The sequence below is a fragment of the Protopterus annectens genome, chromosome 6.part0 (assembly GCF_019279795.1).
Source record: "Protopterus annectens isolate FY-2018-M chromosome 6.part0, PAN1.0, whole genome shotgun sequence".
Classification (NCBI taxonomy): Eukaryota; Metazoa; Chordata; order Ceratodontiformes; family Protopteridae; genus Protopterus; species Protopterus annectens.
In genome coordinates this window covers 261,648,912-261,672,494 of record NC_056737.1, presented here as the reverse complement: position 1 = coordinate 261,672,494, position 23,583 = coordinate 261,648,912, and the positions used below count along the sequence as shown (strand labels likewise).

Genomic DNA, 23,583 nt, shown 5'->3' with positions numbered 1-23,583 from the left:
ATACGAGCACTGTATATGGCAAGATGTGGCTGGAAGAGAGTCTCAGAGGCTTACAAAAGTGGCAGGACTGAAATATATGAGAAAATGGCTCTTATGGATACAACAATACTCAGTCCTTTATTCTTGTTAATTAGTAACAACTTGGTCATAAAATATATGACAAAGGTTTTGTTTCTAAGAAATATTGTGGAGTGTATCATTACATTATTTATAGTAGGTTTTGCTATCTTTGCTTGTTCTTTCATTATTTTCCTGTCTCCTTGTTTTGTAGTTTGTCAATTAGTCATGTTTTAATGTGAGCTCATTTGCTTCGTGATTCGATTAGTAAATTGCTTTTGTTCTGGAACAAAAATAAGAGTGTTGGCAAAAAGAAATCCATAACACATGCTTAGAAGCCAAAACAAGCAGAAATTAAGGTAAAACAGCCACTATTATACTTTCACATACAGCAAAGGTATTTTGAAATATCCACCTATTCCTGTAAGTGACACCTGTTGATTCATTTATACATTATGACCTTCATCCTGCCACTTATTCCTTCATCTTTGCCACTGCAAGGCAGTTTGGTGGAAAGTTGTAAGTAGCAGGTGCAAACATTTAATCTTTACAGCATCAATTTTGTTTTACCTGAAAAAAGTATATAATTTCAAGTTATAGCTTTCTTCACCAGACAGAAGGTGATGTAAATAAGACATTAAATAATTTTAATCTTCCTGAAAAATAGCAGTCAAATTTGATTTGGTTATCATTAAAAACAAGTTCCAACACTAAAGGAAGTCTAACACAAAGGAACTTGCCATAGAGTTACCATTTATTTTTTCACTGGAAACCAGAATTCACAGGAATTTATTTATGACTTTGTGACTGAACTTTAAAGTATACAGCAAAAATGAGTTTAGTGGGCTGCATTATTCACTGAGGACAAGCAGAATTATATGTGGCATTAAAATGATAAAGCAAGTATGCAATTGAAAAAAAAGTAACAGGAAAATGTTTCCAAGTGACTGCTGCAAACTAAATTAATGATTGTGCAGTCACTGACTTGAATAATCCCGTCTGACTCATACAAGGCAGAAAATAATTTGTTTGTGATTTATCTGTTGAGACTGTGTGCAAAACTGTTTTAGTGGATTATTTATTTAGATACAAGGGATATTGTTCAGAAGCATGGTTACCCTGACCTCTGTTACCCAAATACCATAACAAATCATCATTGCGATGTTCACCATAGTTTAACCACTCTGAGTTGGGGTCATCAGCTGTCAACCAATTCATGTCAAGTCCCCCATATGAAACGATTCAGCCTGGGAGTTGCCACTGCTGCTTGCAAAGCTAGGCTTGAATGTGTATGCCCCCCGCTCACATTTATATATTAGAATTACTAATGTAGGCTCAGTGAGTAATGAGATATGATCTTGGGATAAACCTCACCTCGGGTTTTAAGTCGACTATACCTCCCAGATCCACACATTCATATAGCCCCTTTTCTGAGACACAATTTCCAGCAGAATCAGCTTGTCTGCAGCAGCATGTCATTCTGCTCCTCATCATGGAGAAAGGAGAATAGGCTAAACCTCATCATTCCTTCTTTCCCCTTTGCCAGTTCCAGTAGGCACCGAACTACTATTCAGACTCAGGTCACCCAGGTCATAGTCTAACCAGTAGGGCTAGCAAACTGTGTACAAAATTTCCTGTCTGGGCACCGAAAAGCATCAACGTTGTCAATAAAAAAACCACGCTGAATACTGTGTATAAAAGGGGCATTTATTGCATTTAATCTAGAGGCCTAAGGCAAGTGTAAAATTATCACTAGCAGTGCATTCAAAGAAATGAACATATGTTTTACTGTCTTGAGTCAAAAGCTTAAAAAAAGCTTCATTACTGACTTACTGATTATAAACTGAAACTAGTGGATCAGATTGCATTATACTGTCTGCAAAAAAAAAAAGTGTATTTTATTGTTTCATGCTACATTGATACAGCATCCTAAAATATTGGAAACATCTACGTGGGAATAGTGGTGGTGTTGATAAAGTTTATTCACAGTTGATAGATTCAAGTGGAAAATTCTGGAGGTTCTAGTGCAGTCTGAGACAATGATTCACAGACTTCCAGTGACTGAACCACAGTCACAGAATTAATGATTTACAAAGCAGTAGTAAACATGTTTGTGAAGCATGTGATTTGCACTTTCACAGAGAAAGCAGTCCTAAATTTGTGCAGTACACTAAAGTCTCAAAAACAATGTGCAGTGTATTCAGGATTGCAGAATACAAGCAACAACGCAAGTACAAATGCTACATTTGACATTATTGAATAATATGAAGACATCTTTATTGAACTTGTCAATGAAAACAATTTAGAGCTGTAGTTGCTTAAAAATAATGGCACTGACAGATGGCCAGATGACAAAAGTTCCATTACCAAGTCAAGTTTATTACACTAATTGTGATAACGTTTGTGAATCATAAGGATTTGAGGTTCAAATTCAAAACAGTAAATGTACCTAACCAACTATATAACTGAATGTAACCCAGTTATTGCCAGACATGAAGAAAGGATATCTGATGTAATGTTCTGGCTGGGGTGCCTCATCAAACGGATCTCACAGAATAAAAAGAATGTTTTCACAAAATAAAAAAAAATGTTTAACATGTAACATATTATAAAAACCATCCTAAAATCTCCATGGTTCCCTCATGAAATTCGGGACAGATATGGAGTGAAGTAGTTGCTGATTTATTTCACTTCAAGGAGAGTCAATAGCTTACCTGTACTGCCTGCTACATAAAGTATCCTGATATCAACAAATTGAAAAATACCTCATCACAATCTGTAAACATCCATTTTTTTTCTTACCATAGTATCACTGACATTCTCATCTCTGACAATGGATCACAGTTTATTATTCAAGGATTTCATGCAGTTTCACAAGATTGTAGATTTCAGTCTATTATTTCTTCGGCCAGTTATCTTCATTTTAATGGCGAAATACAGACTTCATCATTAAAATGTGAAAGGTATGAGAAATATCTTGCCATCCCAAAACAAGATTGCAGTGTTGCTCTTGACTACAGAAACACTCCACTACAACACACACGACTTTCACATACATACTTTTTGGTGGAAAGAAGAATAAGAGCAAAGCTATGAATATCCTCCCTTCTAACTAGAGAAAATGCCAACTATACAATCTGCCTTCCAGAAAGTTGAACAGATCAGTGAAGACATACTTGCATTGACACCTGGAATCCAAAACCCGCTTTGCATACATTTAAAATCAAATGAAGCTGTTGTAATTTGTCATGCAAACACACTGCGGGCATACATTGCCAAGACAAAAGAAGGTCTGACTGATAACTAACAGGAAAACATGTAAATAACACATTACTTTTGTTATCTCAAGACAAAATAAAGTCTGACTTTGATAAGTAACAGGAATATGTGTTACAGGAACCCAGCACTGTTATCTCTAATATTCAATTAACTGAAAATTTCCTGTAAGAGATCAGCTCATGGACTGTTTTGACTGCCAAACTGTTTCTGAGTGTATGTCTCACATCTACCTTACAACTATTCTGATTGTGACACCTTATCTATGAAATGAATAGTTCTTCTAAGCTCTATCCAACTCTATTCCAGTCTAGTGTCGCTAGCTCATTCTACCTAATACAGAGAGAACATATGTGAAGGGCAAGCCACTTAGGTCCTTAATTTTGAATTATCTTCTGTTTCTCCTTTATCCCTTTCTACTTTACAAACAAAACATTTCTAAGCTTGTTTCCTGCCTTTCCTGTAATTAGCCTAGTCCAGATACAGATTTGCTGTAACCAGGACTGTTTGTAAACTTCTGAGCCACCCAAGCCTTTCTGTGTTGGACTGAAGGCTTCTAGCTTATCAGTGGAAGTGGTAAGCACCAGGTAGCCTATCTACCACAAGAGTGGTTACTGGCCCAGAAATTGTAATTTATTGGTCGTTTGGGCAGTTTTTCTATCTCTTTCAACCTTCTGGTTTAAAAGCCCGCGTTTGTGCTTGTTTCCCACCTTTCCTGTAACTAGCCTAGTCCAGATACAGATTTAATGTTTCCAGGACTTCTTGTAAGCTTTTGAGCCCCACCAAGCCTTTCTGTGTTGGAGGGAAGCCTTCTAGCTTATCTGTGGGAGTGGTAAGCACTAGGTAGCCTATCAACTACAAGAGTGGTTTCTGGCCCAGAAATTTTAGTTTATAGGCCGTTTGGGCAGTTTTTCTATCTCTTTCATCTTTCTGGTTTAAAAGCCTGTGTTTGCACTTGTTTCCCACCTTTCCCATGGCTAGTCTAGTCCAGATACAGATTTGCTGTGTCCAGGACTGTTTGTGGGCTTCTGGGCCTCCCGGGCCATTCTGTGTTGAAGGGAAGCATTTTGTCTTGTCAGTGGAAGTGGTAGGCACTAGGTAGCCTATCTACCACAAGATCCAGGTACAGATTCTTAGTTTTAGCACTTGAATTTGCATATTCGTGCTCAGCACTTGTTCAGAACTTGTTGTTAGCACTAAATAAGCTACAAATTACTACAGCACTCAACCTTCCTCTTTACCTAGAGGAAAACAATTTTTGTACTTACTTTCCTCACTTGTTTAGAGAAAAACAGCTCTTATACTCACTTTCCTCACTTGTCTAGAGGAAAGTAGTTTTTTATTCAAGCATGTCCAAGGGTCAGCTCCCAGTGTTCTGTCCTGTCTAGCTGATGAATCTGGGCATCTTGGGGAAATGTAGCAATTGCCTCATGTACACAGACAACCCTCTCCTCTTACCACCCAACACCACAACTTGTGAGAGATGCACTTATCTAGCCAAACTGAAGGTAAAGCTCTCTCCCACCTAGACTGAACTTGACAGTCAAGAGGAGAAGGTAAATACTTGTACCACACCACACTCATCACATAATCCCATTAAACCTACACCACCAAAATCACACACAGAAACACAAAAACATTCACTGAGGCTCTCAATAATAATCTGCTCAAGCAACAGAGACCTCCAAAGCAGAAACGCAAGCAACCTCCACCCCTCAACACAACCCAAATGACACATAGCCCACAGACTCAGTGTGCCAATAAACCACAGCCCATAAGGCAAAACAACGTACCCAACACACTAGTCATAGGTGACTCTATAGTCAGGCACACTGATGTCCCACTCACCAGGCTAAACAAGGAGAAGCTTACTGTCAGCTGCCTGTCAGGTGCCAGGATCCACCACATAGCCCACGCACTCAGGTCACTCCACAACAAGTACAAATATGACTCTGTCATTGTCCATGTTGGTGTGAATGACCTGAGATGTAGCTCCCTGGACTACATAAAGAGAGACATGGAAGAGCTCTCCAGTCTTGTAGCCCAGGCAGGTATGACTCTAGCCCTGAGTAGCATCCTGCCATCGCCCAGAATGATACCGCAGTACAAGGACATAATGATTGACTTCAACACTTGGCTAAGCTTCTGGTGTCATTCTAAGGGGATCCAGTATCTGTCTGCCTGGGACGACATGGTTTACAGACCACAATGCTTTGCCAAAGATGGTCTGCACCTGTCGCCCCTTGGATTCCGGATATTGGCTAAGGGTCTTGCTGCCCCTATAGTGCCCATTTTAGGCAAGGTTCAAATGACAAATTCACCACCGTAACAGGAACAGGCAAGCAAACCTGAGAGTAATGCTACTCAGTGCTAGAAGTCTAAATCTCAAAATGCACTCACTTGAGGCACTCCTTAAAATGGAGAACATCGATATCTGTGCAGTGACTGAGACCTGGTTCAAGGCTCTAGAGAGCACCCCTGCATTACCAGGCTATAACTCATACCACACTTTTTGGCCATCTAACCTGGACCAGAGCACCAAAGGTGGAGGTGTGTCCATATTCATTAAGGATATCCACACCTCCAGGCAAGTTGCACAGCATATTGCATCTGAGGTTATCCAAGTGCAACTAACTCTGGGAAAAACTGCAATCCAAATTGTAGCTTGCTACAGATCCCCCACCATGCCCCAGGATTCCCACTCCTCTTTTCTTGATACACTGGAAAATATTAGGGTTCAACCAAACACTTTAATAATGGGCGATTTCAACTACCCCACCATTAACTGGGAAAACTACTCATGTACCAACTCCTTCACTCAACGCTTTCTGGAATTCATAAATTCCAATGCCCTGGATCAACTTATCCACACCCCCACCAGGGGCAACAATATCCTAGACGTAGTCATTACTGACATGAGTGACCGGTGTTCCACACCTGAAGTCAATCCTCGTTGGTCAGATCTGACCATAGGCTAATCACCCTAGATATCCGCATCCCGCCCCCAAGCACCATTAAGGAAATGATGGTAACACATTTCTCCAAAGCAAACTTCATGCTTCTTAAGACAGAAGTGGCGAACTTCATGACACTCATGCAGATGGACAATACAGTTACGACTGCTAAATCCTATACAAATGCACTCTATAAGCACTTACACGAATGCATGGATCGTGCTATCCCAAACAGAACCAAGATGCTATCCTCCAAAAAAAGGAAGTCAATCTGGTGGTCCCCTGCCATAAACAAACTCTACAACAGAAGGAAGAAACTGTTGCAAAAGAGAGTGAAATCCCATGAGTGGAGGAGCTCCCTGGTCAGCCTCAGTAAGAAGCTGAGATCCCTTATAAGATCCTCCAAAGCTAGCTACGAAAACAAAATCACCACTGATTCTAAGGGCAGCCACAAAGCATTATATAGCTATGCTAAGAATCTCAATGGCAACACCCAGATCTGCTCTGAGTTACAGCACAACGGCACGAAAATGACAGAACCAACTGATTTTGCCAACATCCTGGCAGATAGGTTCAGTGCTAACTTTACCCCCCTCTCACCCCCTAAAGGGCCCATATCTATACAGGAAGAATGCAGAGTCCCTGTAATCACATCTATGCAGGTAAAAGCTCCACTCTCTAAAACCAAAACACAGCATCCATGGGACCTGACAACATCCCAGGCTGCGTTTTACATGAACTTCAGAACAAACTGGCTCCCCACCTAAGCACCATGTTCAATCATAGTCTCATTTCAGGCTTTGTGCCCACTGAATGGTGCACAGCAACAGTTATTTCACTCCAGAAAAGGGGGAGCCACCACTGATCCTGGGAACTATCGCCTTATTAGCCTGATGAGCCTGGTCTGCAAGGCCATGGAACGTATCATCATGGAACTCATAAACAAAGACATTGGTAACCTCCAAACTCTGGACCCCACCCAGTTCGGGTTTGTGAAAGGCAGATCATGCCTTCTGAACCTGATCAACTTCTTTGAGGCAGTCACCAAAGCCGTAGATGAGGGAAAGGTGGTTCACACAGCCTATCTTGACTTCGCCAAGGCTTTCAACACCATCCCCCATTCTGGAATTATAGCTAAACTCACTAAACTAGGTATAGATCCCTACATCACAAGATGGGTTGCTAACTGGCTCACTGACAGAACCCACACTGTAAAAGTTGCAGACTCCAAATCTGACTTTAAACCAGTGACAAGTGGAGTACCACAGGGTTCAGTCCTGAGACCTCTCCTATTTGGTATCTACTTCTCTGAAGTACAGGCTAACACAGAATACCTCTGGCTAATGAAGTTTGCAGATGACTGCAAACTCAGAGCCATAGTCAAGTCCCCAAATGATGTGGACATTCTACAGAAGGGCCTCATTGAGACATATGCCTGGTGTCAGAGGCATGGTCTCAAGCTCAATGCCAAAAAGTGCATTGTTATCCCCTTTGGTAAAAACTCTGTACCCATGAACTACCACATAAACGGCAGTCTACCTAATGCCAAATATGTGATAAGAGACCTTGGGACCCAGGTGGACAGTAATCTCTCCTTTGATAATCACATCGCCACAGTAGTCAGGAAATCCTTCTATGTGGCACACCACATCACAAAAGGTTTCTCATCCAGGAAAAACAGAGGTCATTGTTCCCCTCTACTCGGCACTCATTAGACCCATTATAGAGTACAATGCCCCTTTTGGAATGTACCTCACAAGACATCTGCAGCAGCTGGAAAGGCCACAGAAGTACCTCACAAAGAGGATTACTGGCCAGATGCCCTACACTGACCATCTCAAAAAACTCCAGCTTTACTCTGTAGCATATCGCCTACTCTGAGGAGATCTCTACCTAACATATAAAGCTATGTTAAACCCAGAGCTGTTGGACATGCTACACCTAAAGAAATCCCAATCTCTCCAAGCTACATGCTCTAGGGACCTAAACCTTGTCACCACAATAAACAGGACATGCTGGAGGGATAGATTCCTGTCCCAGAGACTTCCTATACTCTGGAACAAGCTACCCATCTATGTCAAGCAAAGTTCCTCATTAGCACCCTAAGAAAAATCTTGATGAATGGATGGGAACTAGGAAATTCACCCCAGGGATCACTTCTGTGGCTCTGCTCGTCAAGGGCACAGGAAATTAACTTTCTTGGGTGGCATAAGCCAGGGAACCTTGCTGGCTAGGCTTACTTAGGCCCTTGGGCCGATAGCCTAGTACCTACCTGTGAACGTATGAACCTATAAAGATATTTAGCTACCAGATGGGACTGTTTAATCTTCTGTAACATCATCATCATTATCTAATAGTGAATGTTACTTAAAAAGGGAAAGAATCTAAGTATAGTATGGATATATGACAAAAAAGCATTTGACAGCATCCCGTGTTAATGGGATACAGATGCATAAGATGCACCTCACATTGATCAATCATATTACAGTGATCAAAACAGTGGCAAACCACTTTGCAACTAAGCCATGATAACAGACAAGTTATTATCTCAGGGATGAAAATTCAAAGGAGGGTATTCCATAGTGACTGTTTGCCATTGCTGTTCTTTTATCTTGCTCTTAACCCGTTAAGCTATCTGCTTAACAGATTAGATCATGGTTATAATTTGGCTCTCAGAAAACAACAGAGTGTAAAGACATCTCATCTTCTCTTTGTGGATGATTTAAAACTGTATAGTTCATCAGATGAGGAGCTGAAAGCACAACTGGATGTGGTCAAAATTTTCTCAAATAATATAAGAATGTCATTTTGTCTTGATAAATAATCAACAGCAACAGTCAATGCAGGAAAGCTGCAACACCAAGAAAATATCAGTCTGGGACATGAATGTAATATACAGCAACTTGAGCAGGAGAGAGTGTATAAATATTTGGGAATTGATTAAGGATCAAATACATGAACAATGCGAACAAAACTCAGTAAGGAATATTTTAGAAGACTAAAATTAATATTGAAAACAGCCCTGATATTTAGGAACAAAGTCCAAGCTATAAACCAGTTTGCACTGCTTGTTCTAACTTACAGTTTTGGGGTGATTGACTGGCCCCAAAAGGTATTGGATCAGTTGGACAGGAAAACAAGAAAAATGCTTCAGTCTAATCATATGCTATATAAAAATCAGTGCATACCAAGATTATATATTCCTCGTTTTGAAGGAGGTATGGGCCTCCTCAAAACTGATTACATGTATCGATCTGCAATTATAGGACTGCATACATATCTGCTCACCTCACCAGATTTATATATAGTGAAAGTTTCAAAACATGAAGAGAACAAATCTGACATTGCTGCTTAGTTTAGCAGAAGCATATCAGTGTCAAGCGGAAGTAAAAACAAAACCAGAAGTTGACAACAATCAGGAAGCAACTGAATGTGCAAAAAAAAAAAAAAAAAAGCATATAAGGAGAAGGATCAGATGAAAAGGCAATGAATATGGAAGAGGCACAAATATGCTTGCAAGTACAGAAAACTCAAGAAACAGCCTCATGTTGATCAGGACTTGAAGCAGGAATGGTTAAGGACAGGTTAATTTAAACCAAATATGAAAGGTTAACAATAGTGGCACAGAACAGTCGACTATGTACACTTTGGTTTACAAAGTCCATTGAACATGTGGGAGTAACCGACAAATCCAGGTTCTGTAAAACAGAACTGGAAACAGTCACACATCTTATTGCTAGGTGTGATACACTAATGGCAGAAGGCCTGCATACTGAAAAGCATAATAATATGGCAAGACTGTTCTGTTGAGGATTGTGCATCAGGGATTACAGTATTGAAGTAGCTGAGAAGCACTGAAAACATAAGCCACAAAGCATTACAGAGAATGATGACGTTTATATCACATAGGATTACCCATTGCCAACAGTTAAAAAAAAAAGATGTGAGAAAACCAGATATAGCAGTCCATGAAAAGAAGACAAAAGTAGCATTGATCTTTGAAATTGCTACACCCAGTGATTGCAGTGTCTTACGTACAGAGAGACACAAAGTCATAAAATACCAGGATTTGCAGGCAGAAAAGCGGGCGATGTGGAGGAAGGATACCCAGACAGTTCCAATAGTAGGAGGAGGAGCAATGGGTCTCATAAAAAAGAATTTACAATCTTATTTAGATATGCTGCCAGTGCATGTAACTTTGTATGAATTGCAGGAGTCAGTTCTGGGCACATTGCGGGTGCTGCAAAGAACACTTATGGCTAACATCAAAGATTGAAATACTAATTTCATGAATTTTAATCATAGTTTGACCAAAGAATGGGGTCCATTCCCATTATGGCATTAGAAACCCCAAAAAATTGGAGAAATTAAACTGACTGTAACTATCCAAATTAGTTAGATTAATTAGAAAGCTGTCCAAATGGAATGACTGTTATAGGCTTTGATAACAAAGACTGAGTTCATGCTGTTGTTCAGCTGTTGCAAATCCTAATTACATGTCAGTTTATGCATTGTTGCTTACAAATGTTACACAAGCATCTTAAAATGATGTATGTCTGTATGTCATGTGATGGCCCCAGTCTATAGTACAAAGTAGTTTATTAAAGTAGACTCCCTCTTATCTGGCCTCTCTTTAACTGGCCATTAAATTTCTGCCATAGCCCTAGCAAAAGACTTCAGAGAACAACGCTTCCGCTTTTGGGCAAAATAATGACAGACATTTGAGTTTTTGACTTCATATTCAGTAGAAAAATGCATACTAACACAAATTTTGTTATTCTAGCTGATTTATAACCTATAAATGCTATTTTGTATGTATTTTCTGATTAACCAGCCATTCGTTTTTCCAGCCTAAGGCCTGGTACTAGCAAGACCAGATAAAGGGAGGCTGCTGTATTTTTACTATTTGTGTCTCTATCTCTACAGCATTTAATGTAAGGGGAGGTATACAACATATAATGCAATATGTCTTTAAGTATCCCATAATACTATCAGGCATACAGGATGTCATGTGATGCTGCTGTCTTTCTCTTCTTTCACTGCCATGTTAGTCAAGTGAATGGCTGCTCACCTACTGTCTCCTGCATGTCTGTATTTGATGGAGTGGTAGTCTGTTTACTAGATTGAACTGAATGTATCAATTAAACTATTGTACAGTGGGAATCTGAACATGTCTGGAGTAAACAGAAGATTACAAGAAAAGACAGAATTATGTATGTTGTCATAACCAAGGTGGAGTGGGTCAGGGATGTCTGGGTAAAGACAGCATGAGCCAACAGTGGCCATGCCATTGTGGGCTTATAGTCTAGAGAAAGTTAAGAATGCAGGAGCAAAAACCATTGTGTAAGATTTTAGTGATGTGGATTGGCATAAGTAGAGAGGGAGTCAAAGATGAATTAAGAGATTGGAAACAAAGTGAAGTAATAAACAAGGGGAATGGGCTAGGGGTGTAGTATTCAGTGCTATGGACAGAAGTCTGAGGAACAGGTGAAAATATGAAAAAGGCCAATATAGCTACACAGGATGGTAAGGCTAGTAATAATGTCAAGAGATGGGCCATAAAAGAGGTAGGAGGAGATGAGGAAGTGGAAGATGTGCAGAACAAGGAGGTAAGCAGAAAGGCAACAAAAGAGGTGAAGGCAGGAAAGGTGCAGCAAAGACTTCTTCAAACATATAGCAGAACGATGGGGAGGGACAGACCTGGCAAAGCTGAACTGAGATAGAAGGGAAATCACAGAAGACTTGAAAATGAAATGATATTGAAAGAATTCCTTGCTCCAATCTTCACAAAGAAAAGTAAGGTAAGGGTGGAGCTAGAGCAAAGTAGAGAGAGCAATGGACATATTCCACTTTGGACATGGAGGAAGCTGAGAGGTGACTTGCTTCCATAAAGAAGGATAAAACACAAGAACCAGGAAGTCTACATTCCATGGTCATTAGGAATCTGGTCAATATACTGGAAGATCCCCAAGTCAGGTTTTCATTATTTCCCTGACCAATGTAAAAGTGCCTAGAGAATGGAAAACAAATGTATCACCCTTGTATGGGGGTGTGAGCGTGAGAGAGTAAACCTCAAGGAATTACAGACCTGTTAACATAACAGTAGTGGCAGGAAATGTCATGGACAGACTCTTGGAAAAGAATGGTTGCTATACTAGAGGACAGCTGTCAGCAATCTATACAACAATAACTAACATGCATTAATGCCAAAGGAAGCTGGTGCAACAGATGGCAGCACTGTGCTGAATCCTCTGTGAATCTAAACAGTGAGTCTGTCCAAATACCATATTTATTAGTATGTTGACTAATTTGGATATACAGCCTTTTATCAAAGATCTTTTTGTGAGGACAAAGTGAAGCTAAAGGGGAAGTCATAAACAGCAGAAGTACAGGAGACTTTTGGAAGTGGGAAAACAGTCACACTTAAAAGGAGATGGAAGGATCCCAGTTGTGATAATTGCATTAACTATAAAAGATAAGGGATAAGCTATGAAAGATATAGTTAATGTAAGGAAACCAGTTTGTAGAGGAGGGGAATTAGGGTTGGATGACTTTTGCATTTTTGTAGGAGTCTGTGCACAGTGCTAGAAGAAACTGATCTGATATTGATGGCAGAATAAAAGTCAGGGAGCAGTAAATGATATGTTGTGTGTCAGGGATTAGAACTGGATTCACTCATTGAAGCAGATTAGCTAAAAGATGACATTTAGTCTTTGCAAAGGATGACAAATGCAGAGACTTGGCTTTGTACCATACTATGGTTTTGCTTAAGGGAGGGGTTTGATCTGAAAGCTCTTTAATGGTTTTCCATAATTTCTTTGGATGACAAGAAAGCATCCCTAGTTGTTTTCTAAAATAAGCAGTTGTAGTATTCTTGGTCAGGATCATGCCTCTTTAGATGTAGGCAGGACTGACAGACATTACCTTGGCTGTGCATCTTCCACCTTGCTTAGGCATTAATGCCCTCCCTCCCTGCTGCCTTATCATCTGGAGGGATTGAATGGCATGTGTTGGCCTTAGGTGCGTCATTATTTAGAAAGAAGAACTTAGACTAAATCCCAATAAGTGGTTTAGGACATGCATAATAAAAATTATTAAGAGTAGCAAAGATTTGATACTGAAGCCCCAGTTTTTCTGCAGCTATTGCAATTTCTTTTTAGACATTTTTGGTAATTTTCTAGTGGCTTGCTCATTACCTCAGCTGTACTTAATTCTATTATACATTAGCCTTGTCCTTTAATGGAAGAAAGGCTGTGCATTGTATTCTATGTTGGCAGGGAATAAAGCATAAAGTACAATGGTAATTGACATATAATAGTAATTTTTAATCACTAAACCTAATAAGTAGCAATGATGCTGCACAATGACATCTCTCATTCTTAGTTGCACACACAAAGTAGCAGCATATAAATAATAATTACTAACTGTATAGCAGCAGCAAACTAATTTGTGATTTTACATTGTTGTGCAATAACATTAGTTATATTGGCAATAAAAACAATTAACTTTGCCGCAGGCTTCACCCCATCCTGGAGTGATGTTATTTCATAGAAATACACATGTACTTATCAACCACTGTTGAAGCTGCTGATTAATACATATGTTATATTGTGAAATATCTTCTGTTTTGTACATAAAGTTCATTCTTGTATTTTTGCAGGTGAAAAGACATGGGATTGGAGTTATTGGAATATCCAAAGGTGCAGATCTGTCTCTCTCCATGGCGTCCTTTTTACCTGAAGTGAAAGCTGCCATCAGTATATCAGGTTGCATTACTCCTACAATATGTCCCCTGCAGTACAAAGGGTTAATCATTCATCCCCTTGGATACCGTACAGAGGGTTTGATACAGACAGAATCAGGAGCCTTTGATACAGCTGAAGTATTTAATGATGTGAAGGACCCAAAGTATCAACACCACATCATTCCAATGGAAAAAGCTCAAGGAAGTTTTCTCTTCCTGGCTGGTGATGATGACAGGTCAATCCCAGCGGTTGAAAATGTGGAAGAAGCCATTAAACTCCTGCAGAAGCATGGAAAGGTGAACTATGAGTATCATATCTACCCAGGGGCAGGGCATTTAATTGAGCCCCCATACTTCCCACTATGTCGTGCTGCATGGAATAAATTAGCAGGTAGAGTTATACTGTGGGGTGGGGAAACCAAGTCACAGTATATGGCACAGGAAGATAGCTGGAAAAGTATTTTGAACTTTTTACAGAAACATTTGAACAGCGTAAATAATGTAAGAAGCCATCTGTGACACATTGCATTTAACAAGTCAAATGTATTTTCAAATTTTTTAGATTTTTTGTCTTAATGTGTTATATTCATATATCATAAACATTTAATACAAACAGTGGCAAATGCTGCATATACCATGCACACTGACACTATTGCATACATAATGAAACATAGAACACATAAAAAAGCAGCCTAAATACTCCATCCTATTCCATTGCACCTAGACTAGCTTGATGTTTGAGTCCTACTTTACTCCACCCCCATCCTGGCTAATTAAGGGTTTGCTGACATAGAAATGGATAAACAGAGCCAGAACATAACTAAATTACAGTTGTAGTACTTCAAGTGTCTTACAGACAAACCACCAATTACATTGGTTAGGTATTTTCTTCTACATACATTTGAATAACAACAGCTAGTAACCTATTTGCAGCAGGAAAACTGTCTCAACTCTTGGACCCACTGTTTATATTCTATAGGAACTAGGCATTTCCAATATTTTCAGCATACATACTGCATCTCCATCTCATATCAGCCCTCATAGAAACCTTCAGCTTGCACTGCATCTCAAAACTCCATTCCAGTGCATATGCATCCACATTAAACAAGACATATTAGCCCTAAAAGGGAGTTCAGCTTAAATTTCAGCAGGTCCCAAATGAAAATCTTTCCAGAAGGCAGACATTTACTGACAGAATAAGCCTTCTTTAATGCACTGTATGTTCATATGCGTGAAGGCTGCCAGCCTAGCTAGATAGGATTTTGTAGATAATTCTGTTAGTTGTAAATATTAATGTAAGCCACGTGCTTATTCTCTTAAATGTAAGAAAATTATGGTAAATGTTGTAGTTCAAAAATGTAACCACATTGCACCCTGCTAGAGGAAAGCTGATAAGTCAAGCACTGTATAATTGTTTGATCTCAAAACTCGGAGCCGATATGTCTGAATGAAGGAATTCTTCCTATTGTTTTGAAACCAGAGTTAATGGCTAGAATTTACATGTATAATGTCTTTTAAGGCTCTGGCTTCCTGACCAGCTGCAAGATCAAAACGGCTGTTACACTCTGAGTTTCTGTTAGCCTGGAAAACAGAGAATAATGATGTAATCTGAAATGAGTCAGTGGTACTGTGTTATCAATTTAATGATAGAGAGAAAGAGAGAGAGAGAGAGCGAGAGAGAGAGAATCATAGCATTTTGGATTTGTCTTCAGAACTGACTTCTAACCAGCACTTGCTTTGCTCTGTCTGTATGTAAGTAGGATCTTAGACTTTAGTGTTTCTCTTAAGAAATAGATGGAAAATAGTAAGTTTAGACTAGCTGTTTCCTATATTGATGTCAGAACTATTCTACTGTATTATTTTAAGCATTTCCCTGTTATCTCTGAACTCTTGACTAGCACTGTGTAGTAAGAAGTATTGTCTTGTGTTTTTATTACTTATTATTAAATATTTTAAAACCTTTCAACTGTGGCTGTTTTGTATAGAGATAATTTAAGCTCTAGAGTACATTGCACGTACATAGTGATACTGGCCAAGCCACTCCAATAAGCCTTAAAAAGTTCTGGTCACAGTTACTAATTGGATAGTAATATTGCACAGTAATACGTGGACATCCTTTAATAAGGACCTTTTTAGCAGCTGATAAGTAAGGGTCCTGGCGGCAGTGATTACTACCTTATAGCCTGGACAGAAGGGGCACAGCTAGTGAACCTGTGTTAGCCTTCCCCAGGAGTGTCTGTGTGGTTGTATATAAATCATATCTCAAAGTGTGTGTGTGTGTGTGTGTGTGTGTGTGTGTGTGTGTGTGTGTGTTTGTCAGCTACTTGGGTAGGGACACAAAGCACTGGTTGGACAGAGAGAGTGCTAGGAGGACTTGGCTTGGGACCCTGGCTAAGGACCCCATTCTATAGCTGTGCCAGTGGGGAGTCTTACTGGGGATCTGTAGAGAAAGGGAGAAACCAGCCCCAGACTGACTGTGATCTCTGTGTGCTCTTAAGGGAAATTGTACTTTACTGTGTGTGTACTTGTTATCCTTCCCAATTTGGACACCCTTCACTGGTGTTAGTGGTGAGGATTGAGGCTCCTTGATTGCTGGGTCAGTGCACATGTCTCACAATATGCATAAGGTATGACATCAGGTGTAGTTTCAGAGCAAAGGGATAAAGTAAATGATAGTGTAAGACAGAAGGAAAACAGAAAAGGGGTCTGTGTTCAGTCACTGAATGAGAAATCTATTGTACCTCTGTGCATTGAACTTAAAATATAGTTCATTTCAGCGAATGTTCAATCATTGAATATTTTACCCAGGGGAAAAGAGACAGTGGTCCAACATGCATACTGAAACACACACCGCAGTATATCAAACTCACCAAGGTAGGGGGCTACACTCCCTCCCACTTATATATATCAACTCTGAGATTGCACTACAGTGGGGAAAAGGGCAATTTTCTTAATGCTGGCCAACCAACTCCTTTCCCTGGGTAAAATATTCGATGACTGAAAATTTGCTGAAATGAATGTTTGATGTTTTAAGTTCGATGAAAAGAGGTTTGACAGATTTCTCATTCGATAACTGAACACAGACCTACAGAAAAGTATGTTCCTCATTGTATTCCTTCTAGGAAGCAAGGGACCAGAAATGACATACAATTGGATTGGATACAAGAAAATCTAAATGTAACAGAACTGCAAGAAAAGGCATATCACTTTATCTTATTCAGGAGAAAAAAGTTGAAACAGAAAGAAAAAGAGAACATGCTTTAGTTGTGTGTGTGTGTGTGTGTGTGTGTGTGTGTGTGTGTGTGTGTGTGTGTGTGTGTGTGTGTGTGTGTGTGTGTCTGTATCTAACCAGTTATATAAAAATGCATACATCAGGCAATGGAGAAATGTAAAAGAACTAAGACAAACACTAGTGGGCATACTTTTTAGCTTGCCTGTAGGATCCCTGCATTTAACCAGCAGCAAATGTCTACAAGACTTCTGTTAAGACAAGGGAGAATGGAAATTAGCATTTAGCTCAAGAGATCTTAAGTAACTTGTTAGCTGCAATAATGTAAATATGACTTCATAGGATGATAGAAGGTTACTAGGCTAGTGGCCCTAGGCCTCTACAAGCCTAGCCATGTAATACCCTTGTTCCCTTATGGACCAAGATATATAGTCTATGTTTGTGAGCAAATCTAAGATCAGCACCAGCTGTCCCTGTCCAAGAGGGACATAGGTGAAACCAGCTGAGGTGATTGAGGTGGGATCACAAGAAAACTTAAGGTATCTCTGTTTCTCTGTCTAATAACATGTGCCCCAGTTCATCTCTGTCAAGTGGTGTACTAGTGGTGGTGTTCACATTTCTACCAGTTTATGATGTGCCCCATACAGAAACACGGAAGTGCCAGTAATATTTCCTCAAAAAACATGCTATTCTGTCTCTGTACTAATTTCAATTCCAACAGTTGCTGAGACAAACACTTCACAAATTCTGGTGTAAAAGTATGCAACTCTTCAAACTATGTGCTGAGTACACTACTGCATATGAACTTGAAAGTACCTAATATATTTACATAGTTCCTAATGCAGACCAACCTGCAACAACCACCACCACTCAAAATATGACAAGAAATACTGAGTTAAGGAATTGTTGTCACATAATCCTCAAAAACTGCCTAATACATAGGATCAAAAACCATACTGTATTATGCATGAAACTGCTTGGTAAAGTTACCAAAGGGAACATTTTATCTTCAGAAACAAAGGCCTGCATGTCTTTATGCACCTATTGCAGGAAGCAATAGAAGAGAAATCAGTGCAATGACCTGGAATCCTACTTAAGTATGGTCAAAATAACTGTTCTGTCAAATTATATCTCAGGATAATAAATAGTAAGCTTAAGCATCAAATTTCCGTCTTTCTGTCACTGTCTTTTTCTTTCTGTCTCACTCTGTCTCCCTGTCTCTCTCTCTCTCTTTTACACACACACACACACAATCATGCTGACTCAACCACTGTTTTAAGCAAACATAAATATAACTGGGCACCTTTACCTTTTTTTTTTTTTTTTTTTTAATATTTTTTTTGGGCTCCCCCTTGCACAATATTCTTTCTGGCCCAGTCCCTAATGTTCCATGTTCACACTGGATCTATCAGCTGGTCTCCTACTGCCCCCCCAACATTTGTGGATACTAAGGGCATCCTAAGGACTTGGCCATCATTGCTTCAGTCTGGGGGGAGGGTTCTTTTATATGCCCTACCCACTTCCTTTTTCCTTGGCCTCCTCGCTCATTCACCACATCCAAGAGCAACTCCCATCTATGCCTCTCCTTAGACAGCATCATCAGTGACTGCCCTCTCATCCAGGACAGGTACATCCATCCCTTCCTTCCATTCTGACATTACCCTGAGCCACTAATCAAACCCGTGTTGACTGGACTGTAGTCAGGACTTTATCTCTCTATGCCACTGGAATGGCTAATGTAACTGGACGCCTTGATACCAAAAATATTCTCTTAAGAGATAAACTGAGAGCTTAATATAACTTCATGGGTATGAGATAACTTGATAGAGCACTGAACACTAGAGAACACAACTGGGGAATAACAGAGCTGATACTTAGAAATGAATCTTATAGGAGGTACAAGGTTCTAGTAGTTCTGTTAGAAATCATAAGTTAGAGTTATTTAGCTTTGTTTTATATTCTTTAGTCAAAAGAAACAAAGTGCAAAAAATATTTTTTGCAACACAATAGAAGAACCCACAAGTAAACACACAAAAAAATAAATAAAGTAGCTGCACACAATATTGCACAAAACTATTCAGGCTTGTAACCAAACGACGTCAACTGTGGGTAAGCCAAGAATTACCCATACCTAGCCATGGGTTATTGCTAAATTACTCTCAACTTCTCAAGTAATCTCACCAGCTCTGGCTTCAAGTCTTGGACCTTTTGTCTTATTCTACAAGTAACTAAGCAATAGTGGGCATTTGGGACCCAAAATCCGTAGAATAGTTTAATAGCCACGTGTCATCCAAGCTGGGATGCCACAGATCTTTGTATTAGATTCCCTCTTGTCATTTTCATTCTTATTCAGACTTGCTTTCTCATAAATCATCTTACAGGCAGATAATGTCATACTGTAATGAATATCTGCCTCTGTTGCTGTCATCAGAAGAGAAATTGAAAAGGGGTGCCCTTCTCTTTCTCTCTCTCTCTCTGTTTCAGTGATGCAACTACAGTTAAATGCACACCAATACTTCAAATCAAGGTCATATACTTCAGTACCTGTAGATCAGAGTCATGTGTATGTTCCTTTAAAAAGCATTTCCAGATGTAGCACGTGCATATAAATACTGAGCACGTACAGGCAGCAGTGGCATTTTGAGAGAACAGCCAGAGTGTTAACATGTATGATTGTGGTAGTCAGTCTGTTTATAAGTTTATTTAAGTTTAAGTTACAAGCCCTCATTCCTAATGTGTTTGTGTGTAACAAAGCTGCTTGAACATAACCCATAAATGTTCGTCTGTTTTATCCTGACCAGACGAGGGACATGGTGTCAGAACCAGAATTAGAGAAGCTGCTACTTCGAGCCATGAGGTGCAGAGTTGAAGGTGAAGGCAGACTAAGCAGGTTGAGTGAAACAGAGCTCAGACAAATAAAAAAGGGCCAGAAACCAGCTAAAGGTAACAAAAACTGTAGAAATGATTTGGCAAAGAAAATGAAACGGTGCATTTATAAGGCACAAAATGCATTATTAATTAAATGAGTAACACAAAAACGTATTATTAATCAAACAAAAGGCAGATATGACATTATTAATTAAACAAAATGTTCAAAAAACACAATATTTGATAAAACTAGCAAAGCTATTCATATGGGGCTCAGAATAATCTTTGGTTTGCATAACGAGCATATTTAAAGTAAAACGGGCACAAGAAAAGTATATTGAGCACGATAAGAGATTAAAAAGGCATAATGAATACAATAAAAGGGCAAAATTAAGCTTAAAGAGCAAGGCAACTGCATGTTTTATATAGTAAAAGACCGTGTTTGGGCATAAACTACTATTTAACATTGACTGAAGCCATTCAAAGCATAACTAGAGTTGTTCGAAGTATCTCACTGTGTGCAAACTGTTTGCAGAGTGTGTGCTTTAGTATGGTGCAGTTATTTCAAAGAGTTTGCTGTGTGCAAAGTATAGTTATATTCCAAAATGTAGCCATTTTGAAAAGTTTCTTGTGCTGTGTGCATTTATTCGCAGAAAGCTGCCATTTCAGAGTGTTTCTTGCACTGTGCAGAGTTATTTTGCAAAGTACATCCATTTTTAAAGGTTCTCGTGATGTGTACAGTTTATTTGCAATGTGCATTTATTTCAAAGTGTTTCTTACTCTGAACTTCTTCCATGTACAGTTTATTCGCAATGTACAGTAATTTCAAAGTATTTCTTACACTGATAAGGAGTGGTTTCACAAAGTACAGCGATTTCTAAGTGTTCTTGTGCTACGGAGACTTATTTAGCAAAGTTCAGTTATTTCAAATAGTTTGTTGTGCTATTCGGCATAATTACAAGTACTGGCATAAAGTTCTGGTGTATATATTTATGTGTGTATGTTCGTACATAATTTCAAGCTCCTTCACTACTGTGTGTTGTTATGGCAGAGGCATTTCGCATACCAAGTCCACTTGTGTTTGATCATAATATAGCAGAAAACTGGAGAGTATTCGAGCAGGAATACAATATTTTCATACAAGCAGCTTTTTCTCACAAAGATGCACATACAAGGGCATTCATTTTGCTTAACTTAGCTGGGTCAGAGGCCATTGAAAGAGAGTGTTCATTTGTGTATGCATCAGAAGTATATGCAGGAGAGGAGGAAAACCGTCAATGTTGTGGTACCGGCTGAATTAAGGGAAGACCCTGAATACTTAAAATGTAAATTTAGAGAAATGTGCAACCCCCAGACAGATGTTGCATTAGAGAGGCAGTTATTTTACACAAGAGACCAAAAGCCAGATGAAACTTTTGCAGCTTATATCACTGATTTGAGAAACAAAGCTAACACTTGCATATTTGGTGGCTTGAAAGATGAGTTAATAAAGGACAGGCTTGTGTGTGGTGTTAATAATGCTGCAGTGAAAATGATTTTGCTTCCTAACAGTGATTTAACATTAAGCAAAGCCATAGAGATTTGTCAAATCCATGAGCTCATAGAAAGTCACACAAGTATGCTTACAAGTGATAAGACCATGGTTTCAACAGCATCCAGGGAAAACGTAGACAGTATGCAACATGTGGCAAGCAGAAACTGGCTTAAGAACATGGCAGCAGCAACCCCTGTGGGTTTGGCAGGGAAAACCTGGAGCTTTCTAGTAAGTTCCAAGACTAGCTCAGTAAGAAGAGCATGCGCAGTGCATTATAAGAGTGAGTCAGCAAAACCCAAGTCAAGTCTTATTGTTAACTGTCATAATTGTGGTGCCAACCATAAGTCTAAAAGAGAGAAGTGCTTAGCATTTGGTCAGCAATGCCACAAGTGTAAAAAATTAAACCATTTTCAAATGTTTTGTAAATCAAGCAAGCCTCATTCAGTTATTAGGAAAGGTCACTCAAGAAAGCAAGTTGATCATATAGAGGGCTGCAACCCTACTTTCTATGTAGATGGTGTATCAGTGGTCAGTGAAAATGTTAATGCAGTACATTTACTGGCAAAGAATGAAGTATCTTGTACTGTCCTGATCAATGGTAAACCCACAGAGCTCAAAGTAGACACTGGTTCAAAGTGTAATGTAATGTCAGCAGAAACATTTGCTGAAGTGAGGGCTGGTGAGCAACTTAATTTGGGCAACTGTGCGAAGCTTGTTGCTTATGGAGGTGAAGAGATTCAAACCAAAGCCTTAATAATGCTTTCATGCTGTTCAGCTAGGAAAAGTTACAGCTTGCAATTTTATTTATTCTGTAGAACTGTGCAGTCATTGTTAGGTCTCAGACACAGTTTGAGAAGGAAACCATTTTCTTTTACCAAAGAGGTGCATCATGTAAGTGCAAGTCCCAGTACCAGCTTTACTGATGCTATTTTCTCAGAGTATGCTGATGTGTTCGATGACAAGCTAGGCAAACTTCCAGTTTTATACTCCATGAAAGTAGACCCAGAGGTCACTCCGGTTGTCAGACCAGCAAGAAGACTTCCAATACCTATGCAGTACAAAGTCAAGGTTCAGTTAGACAAAATGGTGCAGCAAGGTGTGATTTGTCCAGTCACAGACCCAACTAAGTGGGTATCTTCCATGGTAGCTGCCCATAAGAAAAATTCAGATGGAATCAGAATATGCATTGACCCAAGAGACTTGAACAATGCATTAAAAATACCTCATCATCCTTTGCATACAGTCAAAGAGATTGTAACTCTCATGCCAAATGCCACTGTTTTTTTCTGTCTTAGATGCAAAGAGTTCATTTTGACAAGTAATGCTTGATCGCAAATCTTCACTGCTGACTGCATCATTCAGTACCCCATTTGGTAGATGCAGATTCCTCAGGATGCATTTTGGAATAAATTCTGCCAGTGAAGTCTTTCAGCATTGTACAATAGTGCAAAATTTTTCAGGCTACCCATGTGCAATAATAGTTGATGATTTACTGGTTAGTGGTTATGGTGAAGCAGAGCATGACAGAAACCTCAGGAAAGTTCTAGACAGAGCGCATGAAGTGAATTTAAAGCTCAATCCTCTGAAGTACAAATTCATACTACCAGAAGTTACTTATGTAGGTCATTTATTTACCAGTACACACGTTCGACCAGACCCTTCCAAGCAAGCAGCCATTCTTAAGATCCCAGCTCCAGACAATGTCCATGCCTTACAGCATTTCCTTGGTATGGTTAACTATTTGGGCAAATTTATCTCTGACTTTAGTGACTTATCATCACCTTTGAGAGAGCTGGCATGCAGAAATGTTGCATGGTCATGGTTAGAACAACACTAGAGAGCATTAGATAACTTCAAACAGCAAACTGCTAACCCGCTTACATTAAGATACTATGATGTCCACAAACCAGTAGTTCTTTCC

At 39.4% G+C, this 23,583-nt stretch overlaps 1 protein-coding gene across 1 annotated transcript in view; it reads left to right on the top strand.

Moving 5' to 3' along the window:
- Positions 1-15,350, top strand: part of LOC122804249 (acyl-coenzyme A thioesterase 1-like) — a 279,559-nt gene extending 264,209 nt beyond the window's left edge. The window contains exon 3 of the mRNA XM_044074008.1: positions 13,948-15,350. Coding sequence (XP_043929943.1) covers positions 13,948-14,550 — 603 coding nt within the window. The 3' untranslated portion in view covers positions 14,551-15,350. The remainder of the gene's footprint in view (positions 1-13,947) is intronic.
- Positions 15,351-23,583: the final 8,233 nt, after the last annotated feature.